This window comes from Mobula birostris, chromosome 21 (genome assembly GCF_030028105.1).
Source record: "Mobula birostris isolate sMobBir1 chromosome 21, sMobBir1.hap1, whole genome shotgun sequence".
NCBI lineage: Eukaryota > Metazoa > Chordata > Chondrichthyes > Myliobatiformes > Myliobatidae > Mobula > Mobula birostris.
In genome coordinates, this window is record NC_092390.1 from 61,031,364 (window position 1) to 61,054,734 (window position 23,371).

The following is a 23,371-nucleotide window of genomic DNA, read 5'->3' on the forward strand; positions in this document are numbered from 1 at the left end:
TGAAGTTTTCATATACATGTGTTTTGAATGAAGGAGTAAAAATGACCATTGCGTCAATGTACAGATTTTGTGTCATAAAATATCTTAACATGCAATGCAAATGCATCTGAGTTCGAGTGATTGAAGTTTGACAAACTTACTGTTGCTGGATCATACATTCTTTCCTGTGGTAGTGTGTGGGCAAGGCTGTTGGGAGAAAGCTGCATTTGGCAAGTGCAAGGTTCGAGCTGGGTGTACTGTACTTTACTATTTGCTGTACTCCGGGTGACTGGATGAAATTATACCTACTAAAGACACTGTGCTCCCTATTCCTGGATAATCTGCAATGACGTTGGATAAAATGTGCCTTTTCTGTGAAACCTGTGGATACTGCAGAAGGGCTGTAAGCTCTACCAACTCCACTAATAAAGACTGTTTTAAAATAGCCTTGAACGACCCTACATTTATGCAGTTATTCTTGATCTCTGGTAACTTCCTGCAGTAATATAGGAGGAAACATAATGTGGCTGAACTTTAAATCTTTTGTCTGTGATTTATACTGTATGCTTAAAACCCATATCACTCAAATACTGTTTTCTTTAATGAGCACATGACAACAGATCTTCGTAATAATTACAAAATTACAAATTAATTTCGTCCAGTCTCAGTTTTCAAGATCTAAATTTCATTCCTCACATTTGCATCGTCTGAAGTATTGGGGTTAACTCCACAAAATCCTGTTATGTATGTAATTTCTGGCTTATTGGATGTTATCTAACGTGACTATCTCTATTCTCAGCTTGCAAATGCAATGGACATGCAAGTGCTTGTCATGCACAAAAAGGAAATTGCTTCTGCACCACAAAAGGAATCAAGGGAGATCAATGTCAGTTGTGAGTATTTGAAATTCCCTTGATTGATATTATTTTAATGTTTTTTCTATTACTACGTTAAAAATAACATAGCAATTATACTAGCTTCAATGATCTTTTTCTGATAGAGCTGTGAGAAATGCAGCAAAATATATAAAAGCTCAAGTTAATACTATGCTTTAGTAATGTGCGGATTGAAAATTAAATGCTCCGAGATGTAGCAGAATAAGGCATATATGTTTGCTAACCCTGGCGTGAAATTGTTATGTTTTGCATTAATTTATTCACATTTTTCATGCATTAATTCAATAAATAAAAAACATGCTATTGACAAATATAAAATCATAGAATTGTAAATTGTGGGCACAGCCCACGTGGCCCAACTTGTCCATGCCCAACAGTTGGGATCCTTTGATGTATTGTAACTGTGATTGAAGTCACAAGAGAGATACTGAGGTTGTTGATATAGAAGTCTTTATTCATCATAGCAGGCAGACATTCTTCTGGAGACACTCTCAGTAGAGGCCCACGAACTCAAAGTATAACATATTCCTATACCCTTAAGATCAAAGGTAACCTGAGGGGATTCAATACAATTTCATTAGTTGCAGTGACATTGTTTACTTCAATACTTCGGATTGACAAATGGTTCCTTTGAGGTAGAACACATTCGTATTGAAAAGGCACATCTGAAGGTTCAAACGGCTTTGCTGGGAGAAACCAATTATCTCAAGTATTCTAAAAACATCTAACGACAGAGAGCTAGGCATCTAACTACTGATAGAGCTAAATTAGGGTTCCCAACTGGGGGTCTACGGACCCTGAGGTTAATGGTAGGAGTCCATGGCATAAAAAAGATTAGTACCCTCGAGCTAAATAATAGTATTAGTCTGGTCTCCAAACTTCCTTGAACTTGTTTACAATGGTACAGATTACTTAAATGCATTATTGAAACCCTGGATTGATGCAGACCAATTAACATAATCCCATAGTTTTAACATTTGGCTGCTGCATATGTAAGCATCTGATAGTCATCACTTGCAAGCCATTATCTCTTAGTGTGTATTACACAGACCCTATTGTCTATTTGCAAAGGTCTGCTTTTAACTACAATTTATTGCTTGCAATTTACAATTTAGAATTTATATTAAGAACTAAAAATTGGTCCTTGTTTGAATTAATAACTGCTATACTCACATAACTCCAGAACATTCCCTAACACACTCTTCATCCCATCGCACAGTATGGTTCGATATCTACCTCTTTGTAGAGTAACCCAAATGCAGAACATAACCTACATGTTGAATCAAAGGCCGAATGATTCAGTTGTGTGAGAAAGGAAAATAGGTTGTGACCTGAATTAAACAAGTTGGTGAACATGTAAGGTTTCAAGTTAAGGTGCAAGTTCAAATACAGTGCTCCTGTATCAGTGGAACTTTATCATGAAGACACTACATCCATGCTGATTTTTCTTTTGCTCACCTATACTAATCTCTTGCTTGCATTTGTACCATTTCCTTTTATTTCTTGGCAAACTAGTGACTGTTTAAATGCTGCTGAAAATTAATAATTGTTTGCTGTTCCATCATCCCAACTAACAGCAGGTCTCTGATATCCACAATGTTGCCAACCTAGTTATCAGTGTGTGTGTTTTTTTTTGAATAGGAGCTAATTGTTCCTAACCATAGATTTGTTCTCTTAATTCTGGATGTATGCAAGAAGGAAATGTTAAATCATGTCTTCTTTTTAGTCACTGGTTAAAATTTGAAAGAACTGCCATGGATATTGTCAGAATCAGGTCCAAAGTAAAGCCGTAATTTGCATGAGGACAAGAACCACTGGGATGATAGTACCAAGATGAGTATACTGTAGTATTATGGAGTTTATGGGGTACCGATGAATTATACAAAGGGAATTGCAGTTTATTTTAAACCAGAGCATTGAATGAGTTGCGAATAGATCAGAATCAGAAACAGGTTTATTATCACCAGCATATGACGTGAAATTTGTTAACTTAGCAGCAGCTGTTCAATATAATACATAAACTAGCAGAGAGAAAAAATAATAAAAAATAATAAGTAAAATGAAAATAATATAATAAATAAACAAGTAAATCAATTACATATATTGAATAGATTTTTAAAAAACGTGCAAAAATGGAAATACTGTATATTATCAAAATAGTGAGGTGGTGTCCAAAGATTCAATGTCCATTTAGGAATCGGATGGCAAAGGGGGAGAAGCTGTTCCTGAATCGCTGAGTGTGTGCCTTCAGGCTTCTGTATCTCCTACCCGATGGTAACATTGAGAAAATGGCATTCCCTGGTTGCTGAAGGTACTTAATAATGGACGCTGCCTTTCTGAGACACTGCTCCCTGAAGATGTCCTGGGTACTTTGTAGGCTAGTACCCAAGATGGAGCTGACTAGATTTACAACCCTCTGCAGCTTCTTTTGGTCCTGTGCAGTAGCCACCCCCCCAATACCAGACAGTGATGCAGCCTGTCAGAATTCTCATCATGGTACAGATATAGAAATTTTTGAGTGTATGTTTTGACATGCCAAACTTCTTCAAACTGCTAATAAAGTATAGCTGCTGCCTTGCCTTCTTTATAACTATATCGATATGTTGGGACCAGGTTAGATCCTCAGAGAAACACACATAAAAGTTGCTGGTGAACGCAGCAGGGTCGACTGTACCTCTTCCTAGAGATGCTGCCTGGCCTGCTGTGTTCACCAGCAACTTTTATGTGTGTTGCTTGAAATTGTAACATCTGCAGATTTCCTCATGTTTGCGTTTTTAGATCCTCAGAGACCTTGACACCCAGGAACTTGAAACTGCTCACTCTCTCCACTTCTGATCCCTCTATGAGGATTGGTATGTGTTCCTTCATCTTACCCTTCCTGAAGTCCACAATCAGCTCTTTTGTCTTACTGACTTTAGGTGCCAGGCTGTTGCTACGGCACCATTCCACTAGTTGGCATCTTTCACTCCTGTATGCCCTCTCGTCACCACGTGAGAATCTACCCACAATGGTTGTATTGTCAGTAGATTTATAGATGGTATTTGAGCTATGCCTAGCCACACAGTCCTGTGTATATAGAGAGTAGGGCAGTGGGCTGAGCACACACCCCTGAGGTGCGCCGGTGTTGATCATCAGCGAAGAGGAGATGTTATCATCAATCTGCATAGAATGTGGTCTTCCAGTTAGGAATATGAGGATCCAATTGCAGAAGGAGGTACAGAGGCTCAGGTTCTGCAACCTCTCAATTTGGACTGTGGGAATGATGGTATTAAATGCTGAGCTATAGTTGATGAGCAGCATCCTGACACGGGTGTTTGTGTTGTCCAGGTGGTCTAAAGCCGTGTAGAGAGCCATTGAGATTGCATCTGCCATTGACCTATTGTGGCGATAGGCAAATTGCAGTGGGTCCAGGTCCTTGCTGAGGCAGGAGTTCAATCTAGTCATGAGCAACCTCTCAAAGCATTTCATCACATCGATGTGAGTGCTACTGGGCAATAATCATTAAGGTCAGCCCACATTATTCTTTTTAGGGTCCTTTTTGAAGCAAGTAGGAACTTCCGTTCATAGCAGTTAGAGGTTGAAAATGTCCTTGAATCATAGTCATAGTCATACTTTATTAATCCCAGGGGAAATTGGTTTTCATTATAGTTGCACCATAAATAATTAAATAGTAATAAAACCATAAATAGTTAAATAGTAATATGTAAATTATGCCAGGAAATAAGTCCAGGACTAGCCTATTGGCTCAGGGTGTCTGACCCTCCAAGGGAGGAGTTGTAAAGTTTGATGACCACCGACAGGAATGACCTCCTATGACACTCTGTGTTGCATCTCGGTGGAATGAGTCTCTGGCTGAATGTACTCCTGTGCCCAACCAGTACATTATGTAGGGGATGGGATACATTGTCCAAGATGGCATGCAACTTGGACAGCAACCAACTAGTGGCATACTCCTGCTAGTTGGTCAGCACAGGTTTTCAGAGCCTTACCAGGTACTCCATCAGGACCCTTCGCCTTGCAAGGTTCACTCTCTTCAAAGAATGGCCTACTCCTGCACCTATTTTCTATGTTTCTATGTTTTCTATGTTGCCCGGATGGTAGTAGCTGGAACAGTTTGTGGTTGGAGTGACTCAGGTCCCCAGTGATCCTTTGGACCTTTTTTACAGACCTGTCTGTGTAAATGACTTGAATAGTGGGAAGTTCACATCTACAGTTGCACTGGCCTGTCTGCACCACTTTCCGCAGAGTCCTGCGAGTGAGGGAGGTACAGTTCCCATACCAGGCAGGGATACAGCTAGTCAGGATGCTCTCAGTTGTGCCCCTGTAGAAAGTTCTTAGGATTTGGGGGCCCATACCAGACTTCAACTGTCTAAGTTGGAAGAGGCACTGTTGTGCCTTTTTCACCACACAGCCCTTTTCTCACACCTGTCTTTGTAAATGCCCTAAATCATAGGAAGTTCACAACTATAGGTATGCTATATCCAGTGGAGTGATTTTTGATAAACTCGATAAAGCACGCTCTTTACAGCCGCTTATCACAATGCCAAATCTTGAAATGGAGGTGATGAGATAATAATCCAAGAAAAATTTGGTGGCTGAAATTTTCTCGAGGGACGAAGTTTGAAAGGCAGCCCATGTGGATTGTGCCTTGGGTTAGAAATTGTTGACCTTCATTTCTTTCAATAGGGTTTATATCCACTTTAACCTGATTTTTGAAAATTTTATCACCTGTGGTCCATCAACATCTTGGTTACAGTACAAAATGTAATGAATAGAATGTGGAGTGAAGAATGTGGAATTAGGTTGAAGATAAATATATTAAACATTATTCAAAATAAAGGAAGAGCCATTTAATGGTTAACGTTCTTCCATTATTCCATAAATTAGTCTGATAATCTTACATAAGTAATAACCAGAGATATTTTTGAAGAAAAAATCTGTTGAAAAAGACAATAATAGATTGGAAAGCTGGTTTTTCCACCTTTCAAAGTCTTTCAGAGAAAAACTACATTGCTCTTGTAACTTGCTCTTTTAAAGTTTATGTTGTAAAATGTTATTTAAATAGTGAAATTTCAGCAATCATTTGGGATCTAATCATTGCTTATTATAGCAATATTATCACTTTTCATTTGTATTCATTTCCTCTTTCAGTATTGTCCAAAATGTTCAGCAATTTTCCTGCATCCTACTGTGCTGAACTAATGGTTTAATATTTTTTCTATAATAATCTTGATTCTTCAATCTAACTGATAGGCGCAGTTTCCATTTAACCCACATTTTCAAATGCGGTTCTTTGCTTTATCAGCAAAGCATTTATAATACCTTTACAATGAATTGGATGTGTTGAGTTCTCAAGTAATTGAACTTTACAATTTATGTGCTGTAAAATTTTTGCTTTGTGCTTTATTTCTGAACTTAACCATCTTGCTTGTCGTATCTTTTTTTTAATGTTCCTTGTTAGGGAACTAACTTGATATCATGCTCCTACTTCAGAATGTTGCACCTGCTGTTGATCCTGTTTCTAAGTTAATTTTGTCTACTATTTCATAATTTTATAAATGATCCTTTAATTCCATATTTTAAGATTTATTAAACCATTCGTATTGAACTGACTTTTTAAAAGTAATATTCAGTGTGGTACATTGATTATTACCTCCAGTTGGTGCTGCCCTCCAGTGTTTCCTTGGTAGAAGACAAGTTGGATTGTGTGCATACGTACGTTCATCTACAGACTGCTGGGAATTGCTTGTTCTTGTCAATAACACCCATGCACCATTAATTTACAGGACAAGTCACTCAGGGACTTGGGCTATATATATTTTATTTTTTGTGTGGTCGTCTGTTTACTGATGTCTTTAAGCGTGCAATATGTGCCTTGTGCTCTGTGTAACTGTTGGTACTGTGATTTGAACTTTGTCCCCAGGGTAATGTCATTTTGTTTGCCATATTCATGGGTTATACATATGGTTGAATGCTAATTAAACTTGAATTGAAAGTTTTGCGAACTGACTTTTAGCTTTCATAGTTTCAGGTTAATTTTCCGTAGAATTTACTTACTTAGGTAACTATCTAAATTATAATAGAGATTCAGAATGACGAGAACCTAATGTGTATTCTATTTACTTTGAAGCAGCAATAATTTTCTAATCTTGTTCTTTGTGAATACCAATAAATATTTCCCGGCCAGACATGGTCCACAACAGCCAAGCTGGCATATGTTGTGGGATTGACAGTACCATGGGAAGATAGTGTTAAAGAAGCTTATGAGAGGAAAAAGACCAAGTACTCTGAACTGGCAACTGAAGCTGCCCAGAATGGCTGGAAGATCAAGATTTTTCCTGTAGAAGTGGGATGCAGTGGATTCGTTGCTACATCTATGACCAGTCTATTGAAGAAGACGGGGGTGAGGGGTGTTACGTACCCCGTAACTGGGTTGCCAAACCAGCAGAAATGGATCACTCAGTTGGAGTCTGGATTACTGGAACTAAGAAAGTTTTATTAAAGAAATAAGCAACACAGTACTCTAATCAAAAGGATAATAAATACAACAGTTCAGCGATGATAAACACACATGTACACAGAACTAGGATAATAAGATCAATCAAGCTCTATCGTTGTCTGGGGGTAAATGACCAGTTTCAAAGTGACGCAAAGTTCAGTTCAATTGAGTTCAGTTCAGTTCACAGTAATCACTGCCGTGCCGGTGGACGGGCGGGGGGAAGGAGAGAGAGGGCGAAAACGAATGAATATTCAAAACGGCTTCCACACAGACCTTCGATATTCCTCGCAGTCAGCTTTCGGGCGAACCCTTTGTAATGTCTTCTGAGGTCACCGACTGTGACCCCTCCGTTTCAGATATGATCGTTCCTCTGCAGTGAACCTGGCACCCAGGCAAGGGCGGACACATACCAGGTTCCCGCCGATCGTACCTTTCCACCCTGTGCGTCTATGGCTTGGTCCCGTGACCAGCCCTCCAAAACTCCCACCGACTTGTGGTAGGTGCACCGCTTCCAGGGTCTCGTTACCTCGTGGTGTCGTGTGTGCTGCCTTAGCGAACCTGTCCCTTTTTATCCCCCTGCTGGGGTATCGCCTGTCCATCACACTTCAAACAGTTCAAGGTTCAAAAAGGAGCCGATCTTGACAGCTCTCAGACCGTGTCTCCTTCCGTTAAACTCTCCCGTCTCTTCATTAACATTTCCAAATGCTGCTCCATTGTCTTCCTTATCTCTCTTTCTCCTGAAGACAGGTGGCAGATCAACTGTTGATCCCACTGGTGCCGGCACAGGACAGTTAACATCTTAATCTATGTGTACTCTTTGTAACCCTCTTTCGTCACAGGGGTCACTCCCTCCAACAAGCAATCAAGTCCTTGTCAAATGCAGCAGAAAAAAGCAGCAATTGGATTTGGATTAAAAGGAAAGACAACAACTGGGCTGCAAGATGAAGACAGGAGGATATAGAACTGAGGGGGGTGTATCTGGGATGCCAGGTAGCAACGTTGAACCCTCTGGAGACGTCGTGGGCTTATCAACAAAACGTCAAAGAAGGAGGGTGCCCACCTGATGACCCCGATGACGTACCTACCCTCCCTCCTTGTCACCACTCCAAGCCCACTGCCAACATCGAGAGTGCTGACTTACCATAGGGATTGAAACATCAAGTCCTAGTAGCTCTACTCATACCTAGTCAGTGTTAGGAAGTTCTGAGCCACTTCAGCTATACATCCCTTCTATATCCACATTTGCAGATTCAGTTCCTATGCAACAGTAAATTACCTTTTAATTAACAGAACTTAAGAGGATTATTGTGCTTCTTGTTGGTGTATTGTTTTAAATATCAAGTGGTATTTATGTCATAGGTTGGGATGTATTATCTTGTGCAGTAACTGTCTGTGGAGGATATGTTGTAGAGCTTCCAGAGCTGTGTTGATTGTTAGTGTTCTGTAGGCCTTGACCTTCAAGTGGTTTAGAGAATTAGGATAAAAAGTCAATCAGCTAATTTTTTTGAGGCTTTTATTTGAAAGCCACATTTTTTTTCCTGGAAACAATGAATTTCAAAGATAGCTATCTGGTATTTTTTGCATGCTGATTTTATTGTGTTGTGTGATTGGCATTTCCCTGCTTTAAAAAAAACCTGATATTAATGTTGAGCAAAATTATGATCTCAGGAATAGCATGTAAAACTCAATGCTCTAACAATGGGTCATCAATTATGAAGGAAGCATACACTGTCGATTTAAATATTCAGTAAATACTCTACCATAAAGTGACTGACTAACTGAACGCATTTAGCCCGGCAGTTTTAGTAGAAGATCCTTATGGAAAATACAATCATATTCACGATTGTCTACATGATATGACTCATTTGAATCTGCTGGTCTTGCTGGTGAAAGGGATGCTTATATTTGAAAGTTAGTAAAAATAACCGCAATGTAAGGTCAAATTTGAATAATTTCCTTCCTGCCTGGAAACAACAAAATCAAGTAAGCTCCATGAGACTATTTACTGTGACATTTTGATAACTACGTATATTTCTTCCATAAATTCACAATCTATTGCAATGGATCTTTTTTTGTGAGATTTCCTGTACTGGCTACCCACAACCTTTAGCTCACCTGTTCATGTAAAATTGTAAAATTGTTGTTATTACACTGTTCAAAGTTCAAAGTAAATTTATTATCTAAGTACATATATGTCACCATATATAACCCTGAGATTCGTTTTCTTGCAGGTATACTCAATAAATCTCATAACATTAATAGAATCAGTGAAAGACTGCAACCTGCAGAGCAGACAACCAGTTTGCAAAAGACAGCACACTGTGCAAATGCAAAAGAAAAAATTAACAAATAAGCAATAAATTTTGAAAACATGAGATGAAGAATCCTTGAAAATGGGGCTATAGGTTGTGGGAACAGTTCAGTGATAGGGCAAGTGAAGTTATCCGCTCTGGGTCAAGAGGCTGATGGCTGAGGGATAATAACTGTTCCTGAACCTGATTGTGTGGGTCTTGTGGCTCCTGTACCTTTTTCCTGATGGTAGCAGTGACAAGAGAACATGGCCTGGGTGGTGGGGTACCCTGATAAAATGCTCAGTGTAGGGGAGAGGTTTACCCATGAGGTATTGGGCTGTATCCACTACTTTTCGTAGGATTTTCCATTCAAAGGCATTGCTGCTTCCATACCAGGCTGTGATATACTCTCCACCACACATTTATAGAATTTTGTCGAAGTTTTGGATGTCATGCCAAATCTTCACAAACTTTTAAGGAAGTAGAGGCACTGCTGTGCTTTTCTCGTAATAGCACTTATGTGCTGCACCCATGTCACTTATATCCTCTGACATGATAGCACAGAGGCATTTAAAGTTGCTGACTCTTGAACCTCTGGTTTCCTCCTCCTGAAGTCATAGTGCCTTAGAAAACTGCAACACAGAAATAGGCCATTTGGCTGTCTAAATGAGCTGAACCATCGACCTGCGCATGGACTAAAAACAAAGGAGCTGGTTGTGGACTACAGGAGGAATGGAGACAGGTTAACCTCTATAGATATCAATGGATCTGGGGTTGAGAGGGTGAACAGCTTTCAGTTCCTCGGCATGCACATCACTGAGGACATCATGTGGTCTGTACACACCAGCTGTGTGGTGAAAAAGACACAACAGAGCCTATTTCAACTCAGACGGTTGAAGAAAGCTGGTATGGGCTCCCAAATCCTAAGAACTTTCTAAAGGGGCACAATTGAGAGCATCCTGACTGACTGCATCCCTGCCTGGTATGGGAACTGTACTTCCCTCAATCGCAGGACTCTGCAGAGAGTGGTGCGGACAGCCCAGCGCATCTGTAGATGTGAACTTCCCATGATTCAGGACATTTACAGAGACAGGTGTGTAACAGGGAGCCAAAGGATCATTGAGGACCCGAGTTGCTCCAAACACAATCTATTCCAGCTGCTACCATCTGAGAAATGGTACTGCAGCATAAAAGCCAGGACCAACAGGCTCCAGGACAGCTTCTTTCACCAGGCCATCAGACTGATTAATTCATGCTGATTTGAGTGTACTCTATATTACAATAACTATTCTATTTATTATAAATCACTATAAATTACTATGATTGCACGTTACACACTTAGATGGAGACGTAACGTGAAGATTTTTACCCCTCACGTACATGAAGGATGTAAGTAATAAAGTAAATTCAGTTCAATTCAGTTCATCCATGTAATTATCTAAACTTGTTTTAAATGTTGAAATCAAAATTGCATCCAACACTTGCACTGGCAGCTCATTCCATACTCTCACCACCCTCTGAGTGAAGAAGTTTCCCTTCATATTCCCTTCAAACATTTCACTTTCTACCCTTAACCCATGACTTCTAGTTGTAGTCTTACCCAATCTCAGTGGAAAAAGCCTGTTTGCATTTAGCCTATCTATACCCCATATAATTTTGTATATCTCTATCAAATGTCCCCCTCAATCTTCTAAATTCTAGGGGATAGAGTTGTAACCTACTCAATCTTATTCTCAGGTCCTCCAGTCCTAGCAACATCCTTGCAAATTTTCTCTGTACTCTTTCAAACTTATTTATATCCTTTCTGTAGGTAGGGACCAAAACTGCACTCAATACTTCAAATTAGGTATCACAAACGTCTTGTACAATTTCAACATAACATCCCTACTCCTCTGCTCAATAATTTGATCCATAAAGGCAATGGGCCAAAAGCTTTCTTAACATCCCTGTCTATCTGTGATGCCACTTTCAATGAATTATGAACCTGTATTCCCAAATCCACTTGTTCTACTGCACTCCTCAGCGCCCTACTGTTCACTGTGTTGGTCCTCCCAAAGTAGAACAGCTGACACTCTATCTGCCATTTCCAAATTGTCCAGATCCCACTGCGAGCTTTGATAGTCTTTCTAGCTATCCACTGCACCCCCAATCTTGGTGTCATCTGCAAATTAGCTGATCCAGTTAACCACATTATCATTCAGATTGTTGATATAGAAACATTGAAACATAGAAAACCTACAACACAATACGGGCCCTTCGGCCCACAGAGTTGTGCCGAACATTTCCCTACCTTAGAAATTACTGGACTTACCTATAGCCCTCTATTTTACTTACCTATCCACGTACCTATCTAAAAGTCTCTTATAAGACCCTTTTGTATCCACCTCCATATAGATGAGAAACAACATCAATGGACCTCCTGTCAGAGAACCAACTATCTACTACCAGTCATTGGTTTCTCCCACAAATCTAATGTCTAATCCAATTTACTACCTCATCTTGAATGCCAAGTGACTGAACCTTCTTAATCAGCCTCTCAAGTGGGACCTTGTTAAATGCCTTGCTGAAGTCCATGTAGACAACATCCACTGTCCCGTCTTCATCAACTTTCCTGTTAACATCCTCAAAAAACTCTTACGTTTGGTTAGATGCACCCTACTATGCACAAAGCCATGTTGACTATCCCTAATCAATCCCCGTCCACCCAAATACAGGTGTCTCCCGCTTTTCGAACGTTTGCTTTATGAAACCTCACTGTTACGAAAGACCTACATTAGTTCCCTGTTTTCGCTAACAGAAGGTGCTTTTACTGTTACGAAAAAAGGCAGCACGCGCCCCGAGCAGCCGCTCTCCCCCGGATTCGGAACGGCATTCTCGCTGGCATTGCTTAAACATGTGCCTGTGAGCAGCCGTTAGCAAGATGAGTTCTAAGGTATCATAAAAGCCTAAAAGAGCTTGTAAGGGTGTTACACTTAGCATAAAACTAGACATAATTAAGCGTTTTAATCGTGGTGAACGAAGCAAGGACAAAGTGAGTTTGGCTTGTGGAAGTTGACGAAGATGATGTTGAAGAGATTTTGGAATCCCATGACCAAGAACTGATAGATGAAGAGCTGATGCAATTGGAAGAGGAAAGGCTAACAATTGAAACCGAATGCAGTAGCGAACGGACCGAAAGTAAAGTCGTCCAGGAACTGAACGTGAAGCGTCTGCGTGAGATTTTTGCTGCAATGATAAAGTACGACTTTAATTTTGAAAGGGTGCGTCGGTTTAGGGCATATTTGCAAGATGGTTTGAGTGCTTACAAAGAACTGTATGATAGAAAAATGCGCGAGGCGAAGCAGTCAAGCAAGCCTTCCACATCAGCCACAGCAGATGACGAACCTCGACCTTCGACATCGAGGCATGCAGACATAGAAGAAGATGAGCGGCTTACCCTGATGGAAACAGACGGCGATGAGTGTCCCACCACCCCAACCCCTGGGCTGCAGACAGATTCCGATTCACGGAGAATGCAGAGGTAGCCGGTTTGTGGAGAATGCAGTGGGAGCCGGGACGCACCCAACACATCTTTAAGAAAAAAGCCGAAATAAACAAGCTAATTAGGTGCCCGGCACGTAAATATCGGCCCAGATCAGAGGCGATTGCCGATTGCGTTGGCTCTGATCTGGGCCGACATTTACGTGCCAGGCGGCACCTAATTAATTAGCTTGTTTATTTCGGCTTTTTTTTTTAAAGATGTGCTGGGTGCGTCCCGGCTACCGCTGTACCCCTGCATTCTTCGTGGATTGGTATCGGTCGATGGCCCGGAGGGTGGGGGCCACTGCACCACCCCAACCTTTGACGACTCAACCTAACACATCATCAGTGTGCTCGATGTCTTCCCGATTCCCATAAGTAATACTACACTGTACATATATTATTTCTACTTTATATCGGCTGTGTATTTTTATACGTTATTTGGTATGATTTGGCAGCTTTATAGCTTAAAGGTTACTGGAGAGAGTGTTTTTGCCGAGACCGCTTGTGTAAGATCTTCCCTATGGAGAACAGTGCAGGCAATGATTGTAGAGAAGTATTTCTACTTTATATAGGCTGTGTATTTATCATATCATACCTCATTTTACTATATGTTACTGTTATTTTAGATTTTATGTGTTATTTGGCATGATTTGGTAGGTTATTTTTGTGTCTGCGAACGCTCACAAATTTTTCCCATATAAATAAATGGTAATTGCTTCTTCGCTTTACGACCTTCCGGCTTACGAACCGTTTCATAGGAACGCTGTACCTTCGGATGGCGGGGAAAACTTGTACTTATATATCCAGCCCCTTAGAATTCCTTCCAATAACTTTCCCACTACTGATGTCAGGCTCACTGGCCTATAATTTCCAGGTTGATTATTAGAGCCTTTCTTAAACAGTGGAAGAAACATTAGCTATCTTCCAATCCTCCAGTACCTCACCTGTCACTAAGGATGATTTAAATGTCTCTGCTAGGGCCCCTGCAATTTCTGCACTTGCCTTCCACAGGGTCTGAGGGAACACCTTGTTGGGCCCACCCTAATTTGCCTCAAGGCAGCAAACACCTCCTCCCCTGTAATCTGTATAGGGTTCATTATCTTGCTGCTGCTCTGCATCACTTCTAGAGACTCTGTGTCCGTTTCCCAAGTAAATAAAGATGGAAAAAAAATCCATTTAAGATTTCCTCCATCTCTTTTGGCAAAGATTACCATTTTGATCTTCCAAAGGACCAATTTTGTCCCTTGCAATCCTTTTGCTCTTAACATATCTGTAGACGCCCTTAGGATTCTCCGTCACCTTGTCTGCCAGAGCAACCTCATGCCTTCTTTTAGCCCCCCTGATTTCTTTCTTAAGTGTTCTCTTGCATTTCTTATACTCCTTAAGTGCCTCATTTGTTCCTACATGCCTATACCTACAATGCACCTCATTTTTTCTTTAAGCAGGGTCACAATATCTCTCAAAAACCAAGGTTCACTAAACCTGTTATCCTTGCCTTTTATTCTAACAGGCACATTCCAGCTTTGTACTCCCAGTATTTCACTTTTGAAGGCCTCCCACTTACCAAGTAGATCTTTGCCCTAAAACAGCATGTCCCAATCCACATTTGCCATATCCTTACTGATACAGGTGTCCCCTGCTTTTCCAACGTTCACTTTACGAAACCTCACTGTTACGAAAGACCTACATTAGTACCCTGTTTTCGCTTTCAGAAGGTGTTTTCACTGTTACGAAAAAAATACAGCGCGTGATAAAAGGCAGCGCGCGCCCCGAGCAGCTGCTCTCCCCCGGATTTGGAATAGCATTCTCACTGGCATTGCTTAAACACATACCTGTGAGCAGCCGTTTGCAAGATGAGTTCTAAGGTATTGGAAAAGCCTGAAAGAGCTCGTAAGGATGTTACACTTATGGTAAAACTAGACATAATTAAGCGTTTTGATCGTGGTGAACGAAGTAAGGACAACGTGAGTTTGGCTTGTGGAAGCTTATGAACATGATGTTGAAGAAGTTTTGACATCCCAACACCAAGAACTGACAGATGAAGAGCTGATGCAATTGGAAGAAAAAAGGATAACAATCGAAACCGAATGAGTAATGATAAAGTACGACTTTAATTTTGAAAGGGTAGATAGGTTTAGGAAATATTTGCAGGATGGTTTGAGTCCTTATTAAAGAACTGTGTGATAGAAAAATGCACGAGGCTCAGCAGTCAAGCAAGCCTTCCACATCACCTACAGCAGACGACGAACCTTGACCTTCGACATCAAGGCAGGCAGAGATAGAAGATGAGCTGCCTGCTCTAATGGAAACAGACGACGATGAGATGACACCCCAATGTCCCACCACCCCAACCCCCAGGCCACGGACAGATACCGATTCGCAGAAAATGCAACGGTAGCCGGGACGCACACAGCACATCTTTAAGAAAAAAGCCGAAATAAACATGCTAATTAATTAGGTGCCGCCGACACGTAATTGGCAGCCCAGATCAGAGACGACGCAATCGGAAATCGGCACTGATCTGGGCCGACAATTACGGGCGGCACCTAATTAATTAGCTTGTTTATTTCGGCTTTTTTTCTTAAAGATGTGCTGTGTGCCTCCCAGCTACCGCTGGACCCCTGCGTGCTTCGCGGCAATGTATCACTCGGCAGCCTGGAGGGTGGGGGCCACTGCACCACTCAAACTCCGACTCAGCCTAACACACCATCATCAGTGTGCTCGACGCTGTCTTCCCGATTCCCGTAAGTGATACTACACTGTACATACATTATTTCTACTTTATATCGGCTGTGTATTTTTACGGGTTATTTGGTATGATTTGGCAGCTTCATAGCTTAAAGGTTACTGGAGAGAGTGTTCTTGCCAACAGCGCTTGCGTGAGATTTTCTGCCGACGGCGCTTGCGTGAGGTTTTTGCTACGGAGAACAGTTCAGTAATGATTGTGGAAAAGTATTTCTACTTTATGTAGGCTGTGTATTTATCATATCATTCCTACTTTTACTATATGTTACTGTTATTTTATGTTTTATGTGTTATTTGGCATGATTTGGTAGGTTATTTTTGGGTCTGCGAACGCTCACAAAATTTTCCAATATAAATAAATGGTAATTGCTTCTTCGCTTTACGACATTTTGGCTTACGAACTGTTTCGTAGGAACACTGTACCTTCGGATGGCGGGGGAAACCTATACCATCAAAATTGGCCTTTCTCCAATTTAGAATCTCAGCCAAGGACCGGACCTAGCCTTTTTGATAATTACCTTGAAACTAATGAAACTAAAGTCAATAATCAGCTCCTTGGTCTTACTATTAATAAGAAATGAAGTACTATAGTGTTATCATTTTGCTAGAAATGCTGAAAATCTTGAACTACAACTGCCTAAGCTGTGAAAATGCATGCTGAAATTGCATACCTACTTCTAATTTGGGAATAGTTTTTTTTTATGAATCAGTAATTCAGTTAGTTACTTTTGGCTCTTGCTTCTCATTATTGGGCACACGAACTTTAGAATTTTGGGAAACTTTCCTATCTATTCTGTGAGGCTAGTTGCCTTCAAAGTGTAAAGCTGGAGGATTATGTCAAGCTAAGGGCTGCAGGTTTAAGGTATTCTCTTTGTTGGCTTCTTTGCTCTCTGTCCAGATTGTTAATATTCAACAGTGCATGTTGAATCAAGACAAGGTACCATTTTCTCCGCTTTAGCTAACCCAAATTCAATTCTCTTAGTTTTATTGTTTATTTATCTTGCAATACTTAATAAAAAGCTTACCATGATTTTTACAGCTTAATTAATTTCCGCCTCAGTTTTTATTCCAAGCAAAACGTGTTAAGCCCGTTATATAAAGCAAACCCTGTCTCAGATAATGTATAGTTTTAACTCGTCAATCAGTGAATTAAGAGAAAAGGGTAAATAGTAACTGGACCAGCAGGGGATATATAATTCCAAGCTCAAGTAGTCGACTGACTACTTGATGAAATTACACTAAGTGATTTATTGTGCTTATTTGCTAATATTGCAGTTGTTCAATAAATTAGACGCTGAAAGAAGATAGATTCTGAGCAAGGTTTGTGACCTATAGTGAGACTGTTCCAATATTCTCTTCTTGAAAGGAGTCTAAATCCTAGTAACATTTGCAATTGTGCATGTAAGTGAACAATGTTTACACTTCACTTAACCCTGATTCTTCTGATGGTAAATTTTCACATTGCTGTCTGCTTCAGGTTAAATTTCCTTTTTCAATGAAGTGCCTCACAAGACAAAAAACAGCCACAAACTTTACTGCCAAAAATCATTAAAGAGCTTTGGCAATGAAATGTTTTGTCATCAATCAAATAATCTCATTGCTCCATCTTTATCATGCAAAATATCAAATTCCTTTCCTTTAATCTCCTTCCTAGTCGATACCTGTTGAGAATTCTCCCTTTGCTGGCAATGTTGGGACAGGAATATCATTTTCACTAAGCTGCCCCTTGCATGAAAGAATTAACTTCCATATGACCTCTGCCGTCCTTAGCTAAGCAATGTTTAGTTGGTAATAACTCTCCTCTGGAATCAGAAAGCAGGTTTAGATCCTATTGCACAGACTAGAGAGAAAAATGAACCCTGTTGACAGTACAGCGCAATGCTGTGGGAGAACTGAATTATTTGTGACGCTATATTTTGGATTAGTGTTAAGCTGAATATACTTGCAGTTTGATATGAACTTAAAGATTCCACTGCTCCTGAAAATGCACTTTGGACATCAGGAATAAAAGCAATGTTAATCAATGTCACTATATTAAAAAAAAACTTTGGTTTTATTTTGAAGCTTATTTTTTTGCCTGTAATCCAATATTACCACAGTGATAATACCTATTAAGTACTTAATTTGATAGAAGCTCCTCAAAGAAACTATACCATTGCAAGGCTCACTTTTTGTTTCTTATTGCTCTGTCTGAAATCTACCTTTACATATATGGTTCAGATGGACATCTTTGATTTCTAATATTCTTATCTTTACAAACATCCCACCCTGCAAAAACTCATTTCAGGGAGGTGGCACCATCAATTTGCGGGAGACTCCCGGAACTTCCGGGAGAGGTGGGATGACTGCAATAGAGTAGCTCCTTAGCAGCTAGCCAGCTAGTTTAAATAACGTTAGCTATGCTAATGAACGAATGACACCTGTTAAACTCACCTCAACATGTCTTTTACAGTCTTAATCCACCATGGGCAATAGAAAAGTCACTGTTGCAAACAGTGCAGTGAGCAACACTGTCATTATGTTGACCCCTATTAGGCAGGGGTACACTTTAGTGTAGTCTGGGGTGACGTACATTTTATATTTTCTTTTTTTGGAACACTCTGCCACTCTGACTTTTTTTTGGAACTCTCTCGCTTTTGCTCTTGCTCTCTATCCTGCGCATGCGCTCTCTCGCTCGTGGTAGCTCTCACGCTCGCTTTCTCGCTCTTGTTCACGCTCTCTCATACTTGCTTTCTTGCTCTCGCGCGCGTGCTGTCTCGTGGTCACTCTTGCGCTTGCTTTCTTGCTCTTGCGCTCACACTCTCGCACACTCTCTCACGCTCACTCTTAAAAAAATCAATTTCTGGGACATTGTATATAATTTGCGAGCATCAGGGAGCCACTATTAATTTGCGGGGGACTCCCGGAACTTCCGGGAGAGGTGGGATGTCTGTCTTTATGACTGTCATCTTGCTTTTGGACAACTTTTAAACACAGCAATATAAGTGAGACTTTTACAAAATAAAGCCATTTTGGTTTGTCTCAGCAGAATTTGCATAACATTACTTCTTAATCCCATAAATTTCTGCAGATCTGAATGTATTCAGATGGTACCTTAATAGATCCTCTTTTGAGCTCCAAATATCCAAGTATCATCAAATTTCCTACACATAAATAGTCCATAACACATACACAAGTAACAGAGCAACACACACAAAATACTGGTGGGACTCAGCCGGTCAGGCAGCATCGATGAAAATGAATGAACAGTCGATGTTTCGGGCTGAGACCCTTTTTCAGGACTGGAGAGGAAGAGGGAAACATGACCTCATATAGAGATATTGTTTGTCTGATGTGCACTGTGGACTCTAGTAAGGAATGAATATTACTTTGGTTTCACTGTTATTTCATTGTAATTATAACAAGAATTAAAATTTTAGAATTCTACATAAAGTACAGTTGCTTCCAAAACGGCTGAAGTAGCTATAACTATAGAACATTGGTAAGCTTTGGCCAATCATCAAAGGCAAGTGGGATTGGTTGTATTTTCTAGTGTAAAATTATGGTGTTCTTGTGTCAACTTAATCCTTCACCCTTGCTCAACCTGAAGTTGCCCTGGTAGCGTAGTCGTTAGTGTAACACTGGTACAGTTTGGAGCATCAGAGTTTGAAGTTGAATTATAGTTCCTCTGTAAGCAAGTTTGTAGGTTCCCTGCAGTGAGCGCATGAGTTTCCTCCAGTTGCTCCGGTTTCCTTGACAGTCCGAGGTTAGACCAATTAGTAGGTTTTTAAAAACGCAACGCGAGGAAATCTGCAGATGCTGGAATTTCAAGCAACACACATAAAAGTTGCTGGTGAACGCAGCAGGACAGGCAGCATCTCTAGGAAGAGGTGCAGTCCTGATGAAGGGTCTCGGCCTGAAACGTCGACTGTACCTCTTCCTAGAGATGCTGCCTGGCCTGCTGCATTCACCAGCAACTTTTATGTGTGCCGATTAGTAGGTTAATCGGTTGTAAATTGTCCCATGATTAGGTTAAGGTTAAATCTGTGGGTTGCTGGGAGGCATGCCTCCAAGGGCTGGAAGGGCGTTTTCCATACTACAGTACTGTGCAAAATTCTTAGGCACATATATATGTACATCTAAGATTTCTGCACTGTACTGTAGTAATTTGATGTATTGCGCTCTACCGCTGCCACAAAAAAAAACAAGTTTCATGAATTATGCGAATGATGACAAATCTGATTCTGATATGGGTCTCTATTGTGGACTAAGAGTGGGAATAAGGCAGGGAAAAGGGAATCACGCTTGGGAAAGGGGGGAAAGGAGAGGGGAGAGAATGGGAGGCATCAGAAAGATACTCTGTAATGATCAATAAATCACTTGTTTAAAAAAAATGACCTTGCCCAATATCTCAAGGCTTGTGTGTCTGCACCGGCGCCATCCCCCAGCACTGCCTCTACTTCTCTGCCACCTGTTCCACACCTTTCCCGCAATGATTTCTGTATGGAGCTAATTAAATATGAGCCAAACGAAAGAGAGCCTTGTTTAATTGTCACACATTTTCTCAAATAATCTTGCCTAATGTCACTTTTTGTTTTAACTGTAAAAGCAGCAGTAGAATTGTCTGGTGTTTGTTTCCTTAACATCATTTTTATTAATAATGGCATGATATTTTCTTTATCTCCACTTAGTTATTTTCAAAGATATACTGTAAATTTTAAACTGGTGTGCTATTTTAACATTCATCACCCCCCACCCTTGCCAAGCTGTCTTTTATCTGCAAGTTGTAATTAAAATTCAAAGAAATTTTAACTTTGAAGAAAAATGTTTTCGTGCAGTGAATTTTATTTAATTAGAATTGTGGTAGCTAAAGGAATGAAATATAAGGTCCATTGTGAATGCTTGTAAATAGATTTTGTATGTGCTATTCATCTAATGGTTAATATTTGATATAGTCTACCATATGACTTTCTGGAGATTTCTTTTTTATATAGGTGTGAATCGGATAACCGTTACCTTGGCAACCCACTCAAAGGAACCTGCTATTGTAAGTGCCTTTCAGGCTTTTCTGGGCTAGGTGGAGGTCATGTAACAAAATAAGTACTCATTAATCATTGCTTAAGGGAGAAGCAAAGTGTAGTGGTGAGTATTTCTTGATTGGAATACAACTTTTCTCCCAGAAGATTATACTCACCTGATAGTTCTTTCAGGCTTTCTTCAAAATGTTAGTTCCAACAGCACCATTCAACTTTTGGAAAATAGATTTCCCTCCTGGGCTGGCTTTTCAAATGCATCAATGGTGGAAATAAAACCAGAGTGCTTTTGTTGAAGTTGGAGGGGACATGACCTCAAATTATTATGATATTACAAGGGGAAGAGTTTTGGCAGCATATCTGGTTACTGCTCATTTTGTTGAAGCCAATGTCCAAAATGTGTATATGTTACCTTGAGTACTTCAATTAATTTTAAACACAAGTAATTCTATAGATGCTGGAAATCCAAAGGAAAGTACATAAAATGCTGGAGGTACAACATTTGGGCAGGATGCTGCCTGATTTGCTGAGTTCCTCCAGCATCTTGTGTATGTGGCTTTCAATTAAATTGCTTTTTCTAATTTAGGAATAAATATTTAATACATTTTTCCAGTGAGTTGCCTGATTTTATGCAGTTACTTGTCACTGTTGCCAACAGCTTTCTCATTTTTTATGTAAGACTACATACAAGGGAAGTAGTTCATTTGGATTAATACTCAGGGAAGACTGATGAAATCTACTTACTGTGTGGTGGGGTACTGTGACAATTCTTCAAATTTCCTTTGCTGAGATACTTTAATTGTGCCAATAATTTATTATTAATAATTTCAACAATGCTAAGTTTCATCTTAGAGAATCAAATTGGGAAGAACCATCAAATGTTTTGATGAGCTCTAATATAGAAGCCAAAGAATATTAAATAAAACCACCAGTTTAGAATAGGGAACTAATCCTAGTAGTTCCCGAGCTAAAATATAGTCAGAGAAAGGCCAAATAGCAAACAACTACATTCATCATTTTTTCAGTTTCAAATTGGAAAGCAGTCTAAGATCATGTTGGTGTATTGAAAATCTTGGCAAAATAAATATTGCTAATCACTTCTAAAGAAGATGTGGCGTCATCTTCATAAGTAAGATCTTGCATACCACTACCACAGAATGAGGATCTGGCTAATATCAACTCATATAGAAGCTTGACCAAATTGATATTATGCATAAACATTTCTAAAGGAGTGTAGATTAAGTAAGAAACCTAGGAGAGTAACTCATTATTCAGGTATACACATTTAATGAAGTGGATTTAGGGGGAAAATGTGCCTTACATAGTGCTTTATGTAATTTTAGTGAAAAGCATGTTATATAAGGCTCTATAATAACGTGCTATATTAGTGCCTTATATATCACGTTATATAAAGCACTAATATGAGTTCACTTGATGCATCTTTGCTCCCTTGCAAAGGAAATTGAGACAGGCAGCTGCGGATGGTTGGTGCAAAAGAAAGCAGTTTTTGCCAACTGAAAGACAGCAACTGAGACCATAAGACCATATGATATAGGAGTAGATCTAGGCCATTTGGCCCATCGAGTCTGCTCTGTCATTTCATCATGGCTGATCCAATTATCCTCTTAGCCCCAATCTTCTGCCTTCTCCCCGTATCCCTTCATCTCCTGGCCAGTCAAGAATCTATCAACCTCTGTCTTGAATATTCATAAAGACTTGGCCTCCCCAGCTGCTTGTGGCAAAGAATTCTACAGATTTACCACTCCCTGGCAAAAGAAATTCCTCCTCATCTCCGTTCTAAAAGGATGCCCCTCTGTTCTGACACTGTATCCTCTGGTCTTAGACTCTCCCACCACAGGAAACATCCTCACTGCATCCACTCTATCAAGGCCTTTCAACGTTCAATAGCTTTCAATAAGGTCACTTATCATCCTCCTCAATTCTAGTGAATACAGGCCCAGAGCTATTGAGCGACAAGCCATTCAATCCTGGAATCATCTTAGTGAATCTACTTTGAACCCTCTCCAGTTTCAGCACATCCTTTCTAAGATATGGGGCCCAAACCTGCTCACAATATTTCCAAGTGAGGCCTCAGCAATGCTTTGTAAAGTTTCAACATTACATCCTTGGTTTTATGTACTAGTCCTCTCAGAATGAATGCTAACATTTCATTTGCTTTCCTCACCACAGACTTAACCTGCAAACTAACCTTTAGGACATCCTGCACAAGGGCTCCTCAGTCCCTTTGCACATCAGTTCTTTGTATTTTCTCTCCATTAAAAAAATAGTGAAACCTTTCATTTCTTCAACCAAAGTGCATGACCAGACACCTCCTGAAACTGCATTCCATCTGCCATTTCTTAGCCCATTTTCCTAATCTGTCTAAGTCGTTCTGCAGTCTCTCTACTTCCTCAGAACTACCTGCCC

The 23,371-nt window shown here is 40.1% G+C and overlaps 1 protein-coding gene across 9 annotated transcripts in view; it reads left to right on the forward strand.

Moving 5' to 3' along the window:
- The window catches only part of atrnl1b (attractin-like 1b), a 1,064,590-nt gene that overhangs the window by 363,094 nt on the left and 678,125 nt on the right, over positions 1-23,371 (forward strand). For 8 of the 9 annotated variants that reach the window (XM_072239604.1, XM_072239599.1, XM_072239598.1 and 5 more), the window contains exons 20-21: positions 779-872; positions 20,906-20,958. In XM_072239604.1, coding sequence (XP_072095705.1) covers positions 779-872; positions 20,906-20,958 — 147 coding nt within the window. Of the gene's footprint in view, positions 1-778; positions 873-3,069; positions 3,126-20,905; positions 20,959-23,371 lie in introns of those variants that run through there. The other variant, XM_072239606.1, reaches the window with a different exon arrangement.